Here is a 6,590-nt window from a genome sequence, read left to right as displayed (position 1 = left end):
TGACATTGATATTATAATATTATATATATTTTAGCCCAATCTAATGCCTTTTAGCAGAACCATGAGTGCCCTGAAATATTTTATTTTTTTTAACTAAATATATTATATGGTATTGACAGTAAAATATTATTCTGTACATCTTTTTGCACTATTCTCATTGTATGCAGCTCAAATGCAAACACTTAGTGATACTAATGCACAGTTTTTTTGTTTTTTTCTAGAGAAAGTGCGGGTCGTTTTCACTGAGATGTGAGTTATAGTTAGAAGTGCTTTATAACATGCTGTGACGAGGACAGCAGTCTGGTACGATCAGGGGAAATGGAGCGGAGCAGATTATGGGATTCCCCTAGGGTTGCTTTAATCACGGTGGATTAAACATTAAGAATTTGTCAAATTATTTAATGCATGCAATTTTAAATAAGCATATGCCCAGTATAAGAGCTACGCTGGGCGTGTATTAATTTAAAATGATTTTTGATTAAATGTTGCTTTGTAACATAATTTGTGTCAATGACTGCCAAGTGGCTCCCAAACAATTTCACCAATTTTAGGTTCCAGGATCCCGTGAATGACATGCCAGTTTATATATAATGTGAACCAGTGCTTGAATTTCTTCAACAGTGAATATCAGGGGTGATTGAGATACAAATCGTTGAAATTAGAAAATGTTTTTTTGTTTATAAATCACAGGGTAAACTTAAAAAGAAAATAAAGTAGGCTTTGGAAGTGAATTGTAGTTTTAACATACACTTAATTATCCAAAATGACTACTTATAGAGTTAAAATTCAAGGACAATCCCACTGGAGAAACCTGGAATTGAGTGCATGGATCAATACATACATTATACAATATATACACAAATGCATTGCGTTTTGCACAAAATGCATTGCATTGCATTTCGTACACTCTATACTCATGCATAAATTGTGTGTAATATCATGAGTACTTAAGGCAGGCTAACAAGTCAAATTCACAATTTGACCAATAAACATAAACTCTGGAAACCTTCCATTTATTAGCATAGAGCTTTAGCTACTAACCCACCAAACCTAAACTCACAAACACACCACAATTAATCCACCTAAAAATATGCATGGATTGTAATTAGTTGTGCATTTACACTTCTCTTTTTCAGTGCTGGGTAGGAACTGGTTGCATGTAATCTGGATTACGTAATCCGTTTCCAAAAATGAAGCGCTTGTAATTAGATTAAATTACATTTTAAAATACTTGTAATCAGACTACAGTTACTTATTTATTGATTAAATGATGACATATTATTTACACAATAGCAACAAATTATTTGATTTTATATTATTTGTAATATGGCTACAGTTTATTTTTTATTTTTTATTCTTCATTTTTTTTTTTTTTCTTATTTTTTTTTTCCTTTTCATTTTTTGTTTTGTTTTTTTAATTTTTTTTTTTATTTTTTTTAATTTTCATTTTAATTTTTCTTTTCTTTTTTTATTTTTTTTTTTTTGAAGGTTTTTGTCTCGTGATCACCTGCACGGTCTTTTTTTGTTTTTTTTTTTTTAAAATGCACAAGTTCATGTTAACTTATTTTCACCTGATGCCGTGCACGGTTTTTTTTTTTTTTTTTTGTCAGCCAAACTTCTTTCACCTAATACATTTATTTGAAGCCCCTCTAAGATAATAAGGTAATAAGTTAATAATTAAGTAACGTGTGCATACTCAACGTTCAAAAGTAATCTAAAGTAGTCTGATTAAATTACCTAAAATGTGTAATGGATTACATTAGTAACCACAATTTGTGTCATTTAATTTGGAATCAGTAATGGATTACAATTTGTAAGTAATTTACCCAGCAATGCTCATTTTAATAAGTTAATAATTAAGTAACTTGCATATTCACGGTTGAAAAGTAATCAAAAAGTAATCTGATTATATAACCTAAGACACGTAATGTAATGCATTACGTTACAAACTACAATTTCAGAATCTGTAACAGATTACAATTTGTAAGTATTCAGCAATGCTCATTTTAATAAGTTAATAAGTAACACATTTGAATATTCACGGTTCAGAAGTAATCTAAAAGTAACCAAGTCTGATTCAATTACCTAAGATGTGTAATGCAATTTATTACATTACTAACCAATTTTGAGTCAGTAAGTAACTCTACCCAGCAATGCTCTTTTTAATAAGTCAATAAGTAGCACATTTGCATATACACAGTTAAAAAGTAATCTGAAAGTAATCAAAAGTAATCTGATTATATTAACTAAGATGTGTAATGTAGTAGATTACACTAATAACTACAGTTTTTGTCATGTAATTTGGAATAAGTAACGGATTACAATTTGTAAGTAATCCACTCAGCAATGCTCATTTTTGATCAAAAAAACAAGTCTTCAGTGTCCACAGCGTAGAACTTGACCGCATGGTCTCCACCGTCCAAGACAACAAGCACGTTCAACGCCGTCGCAGCCAACGCCGCTGGACGCATCAGTCCACTCACTAGTGGGATCAGCGCAGGGTTTTTCTGTGGATTTCCCAAACTCCAAACCATGCCATTCTGCACGTCCCCAACAATAACATCTCCATTTCTATCAAAAGCCACCGCAGATATAACCAAACTCAAAGAGTTCTTCAAGTGAAGACTGAAACTGTCCATCTGCGTCAAAGGAACGAAGTCACTATTGAATATCCTCAGCGTGAAGCTGCTCCGATGTCGCTCCACGATTGCGATGTTTCCCGAAGCCCTACAAGAAGCAACCGAACGCGGATGCATCAGTTCTTTCAAAACGACTCGCTTAGCTAAAACCACGCCATGAGAAAAGTCCAATACGACTTGGTTTAGGGTTCCCAACTCAGCGTCGGTCACTAAAACCCGTCCACCGTTGTCTACATCTACACCCCACGGCAATCGAAAACCTCGAACGGTAGGGTGGGGAGGGGATTTGGTTTTGAAGTGTTTGATTTGTTTGTTTGGTGAATAGGTTAGGTGAATGTGTCCGGTTTTAGTCAACGCAACATCTAGTGAGTAACAGATGTTGGACAACCGTCCAAAGACGTTTAAAAGAGTTCCTTGTGCATCAAAAACAACGACTCGCTTCTCAGCATCGTGCACCACTAGGATGTGTCCTGATGTTTCGTCCACAGCCATTCCAGTAGGGTTGACCATCGTCCCCCATCCTCCGAAAGCCGAATGGAGACACAATGTCCCCCAACCCATGCTTTCACTCCATTCTTGATGACCAGAGGACGATTTGGGACGAGATTCACTCAGCAGGAGCTCTTGGAGATCTGCAAGCGCACGGCATTCAGAGGTGCTGCCAACGTCCCACGGTTTCCTACAAAACGGACACTGTAGTTTCTTCTGGACGTGGTGAGACAAGGCACAGACGCATTTGAGACAGAGCACATGGCCGCAGGGAAGATTTTGTGCCGTTTGGTCTTTCTTCTGCAGGGAGAACCTTTCAAAACACACTTTACACTCCAGCAGGTTCGACTCGATCTCTGTCAGGACGTCTTCGGCTCTCATACATGATGGGACGGGCGTCTCGGACATCTTGTGCTTTATATAAAAAAATACTGGCCTAATGTCTGGCAAAAATGGGTTGAGGGGATGAGAGAGAGCTTTACGACAGCAAACATGATCATGTGACTGTATAAACATGAGCTGAGAGTCTGTACTGGCCTCGTGTGGTGAGACGCAAAATCACTTTACATTTGAACAGCAGACAAACCTCTCAACATGTTCAGTTGAAGACATTTTTACTATTAATATGCATATACAAATATCATCTATAATAAGCATTGGCTGTTTGAATGATACCACAAAAATACATATTTTTCACTTTAATAGGGGTTTGAAGTAAAAGTACTTGAGAAAAGAAATGTCTGGATTCTGTTTTACCACAAAATTAAAAGGAAAAAAAAAACATATTTTGCATTAAAAAATGGTGTATATACACTATAATGTGACAATTTACTATAAATCACTATAATCGTACAATTGTGTAAAATCAATTCAAATCTGTATTTTTATTATTTATAATAATAATAATCAATAAACAATACAAAAGTGGAAAATTTTTGCTATAGTCTATATATTCACTACAATCATAAAACTGCATAAAAGCAATAAAAAATCTATTTTTTAACCATTAAGCATTACTAAAATGAGAATCTGATATTTTGCATAAAGAAAATTGTCTATATATTCATTGTGACATTATTTACTGTAATCATAAAATTGTATAACAGCAATTAAAGTCTGTATTATCATTAATAATAAGCGTTAATAATATGAGAATTTCATATTTTGCATAAAGAAAACTGTGTATATATAATCACTATAATCCTAAAATTCGATAATAGCAATTAAAATCTTTAATATTCTTAACATTAGTAATATGAAGTGTTACAAAAGTAATTTTTTTTATTCTGCATACAAAAATAGTCCATATATTCACTATGACATAATTTACTATAATCAAAAAATTTATAATAGCAATAAAATAATCTATATTATCATTAATAAAGCATTACAAAAGTTAGAACTGCATAATAGCAATTAAAACTATATTATTATTATTAATAACAGATGCTTTTAAATCATACAATTAAATTTAAATGACAGAAAATAAAATCTTTAATATTATTTTTTTATTATTAATTTTTTTTTTTTATTGTTGAATTTAAAGTGTTAGTATTTTTAATAGTTGTTAAGCATTGCATGGTACTAGAGTGGTCTTTGTGAAGTATTTGTTTGGTTTTGTGAGCTTGAGAGAAGCTCAGAGCTCTATATGAGTCTATTTCTGTCTGACATCTGACTCCACTGGTCAGATGAGCTCAGCGTCCACCGATGCAGATCACAGCTGAGGAGCGGCCAGAATACTTTCCTGCGCCAAAAACACTCATACAGTCACATCAGTTATTTCCACAGTATCCTCCAGCAGTTCTGTCATAAGAGGCATTTAATCCAAATATGATTGTGACTGAATGTCAAAGCACACTCTACTATGTCTATTAGGTCAGCTGATTATCAATATTTTATTGGTTATAACTACTCCTGTTATATATATATATATATACACACACACACACATACCACACACATACACACACACACACACACACACACACACACACACACACACACACACACACACACACACACACACACACACACACACTACCATTCAAAAGTTTGGGTTCTGCTCATCAAGGCTGCATTTATTTGCTAAAAAATACAGGGAAAAAAAAACAGTAATCTTGCAAAATGTTATTACAATATAAAATAACGGTTTCTGTTTTAATATCCTTTAAAATATAATTTATTTCTGTGATGCAAAATTGAATTTCCATCAGCCATTACTCCAGTATAAAGTTTCACATGATCCTTCAGAAATTATTCTGTTATGCTGATTTATTATTAGAATTATCAACAAATATTTTTTTGGAAACGGCGATACTTTTTTCAGAACTCTTTGATGAATAAAAAGTTTAAAAGAACAGCATTTATTCAAAATATGAATATTTTCTAACATTATAAATCTATCACTTCCTATCAATTTAACACATCCTTGCTGAATAAAAGTTTTAATTTCTTTCAAAAAAAGAAAGAGTGAAAATTTACTGACTCCAAACTTTTGAACGGTAGTGTATATTGTTAGAAAAGATTTCTATTTAAAATAAATGCTCTTCTTTTTAACTTTTTATTAATCAAAGAATCCTGAAAACTGAGTAATGATGCTGAAAATACAGCTGCGCATCACAGAAATAAATTAGATTTTAATGTATATCAAAATAGAAAAATGTTATTTTACATCATACTGTAGTAATATTTCACAATATTAAACTTTTTCCTGTATTTTTGATCAAATAAATGCAGCCTTGATGAGCAGAAGAGACTCCTGTAAAAAACATAAAAAATTGTTCTGATCCCAAACTTTTGACCGGTAGTGTGTGTGTGTATATATATATATATATATATATATGGTTTTTAATAGAATAATAATATTTATAAATAATTATTATCATGTCAATCGCTTTGTCTGCTAAATGACTAAATGTAAATTATTAAAAATGCAGTATTAATAGAATAATAACTTATATTTATTTTCATCATTATATTATAATTTATAAATTTTTTTTATAAAATCAATCAAAATTATTTTTTTTTTTTTACAAATGGAACATTTTTGTTGTTTGTGCTGGTTAAGAAAAGGCAGAAAAGCCTAAAAACAAAATAATAATAATATTAATAATAAAAAAATACAGAAAAATACAAATCACAAGAAACATGAAATTTAATCACAAGATTCAGTTACATCCCAAATAGTTGCATGTAAATTGTGATCAAACAAACACATAAACAAATGTCATATATTGAAAAGCTGCAAAGTTCAGTCAAACTGTTCCATTCAGTCGTTTAATATCACTGAGAGATGCTTAATCCTTTACAATTAACGTGAAATGCAAAAATCAGGACAAAAAGGCATTGAAATGTTTCACAGAGGCCAAACAGACACAACACAAGAGTTTGGCAAATGGGTGTGAAGCTTCACGTGACGCTCGGATCATCAGCAGACCGTCACATTAATATAGGAACATAATT

The 6,590-nt window shown here is 32.1% G+C and overlaps 1 protein-coding gene across 1 annotated transcript; it reads right to left on the bottom strand.

Annotated features, from left to right (window-relative positions):
- Positions 1-1,587: 1,587 nt before the first annotated feature.
- Positions 1,588-3,636, bottom strand: LOC109054012 (E3 ubiquitin-protein ligase NHLRC1). Its single transcript, XM_019071329.2, has one exon. It carries the CDS (start codon positions 3,534-3,536, stop codon positions 2,361-2,363), a length of 1,176 nt encoding a protein of 391 aa, XP_018926874.2. The 5' UTR covers positions 3,537-3,636; the 3' UTR covers positions 1,588-2,360.
- Between the last annotated feature and the right edge of the window lie 2,954 nt (positions 3,637-6,590).

The sequence above is a fragment of the Cyprinus carpio genome, chromosome B16 (assembly GCF_018340385.1).
Source record: "Cyprinus carpio isolate SPL01 chromosome B16, ASM1834038v1, whole genome shotgun sequence".
NCBI classification, from domain to species: domain Eukaryota; kingdom Metazoa; phylum Chordata; class Actinopteri; order Cypriniformes; family Cyprinidae; genus Cyprinus; species Cyprinus carpio.
The sequence above is the reverse complement of the archived record's forward strand: the minus strand, read 5'-3'. Positions and strand labels throughout refer to the sequence as shown.

What these genes read in the sequence shown, in the direction of transcription:
- LOC109054012 (XM_019071329.2), bottom strand. Translation starts at nt 3,536, where the DNA reads ATGTCCGAGACGCCCGTCCCATCATGTATGAGAGCCGAAGACGTCCTG.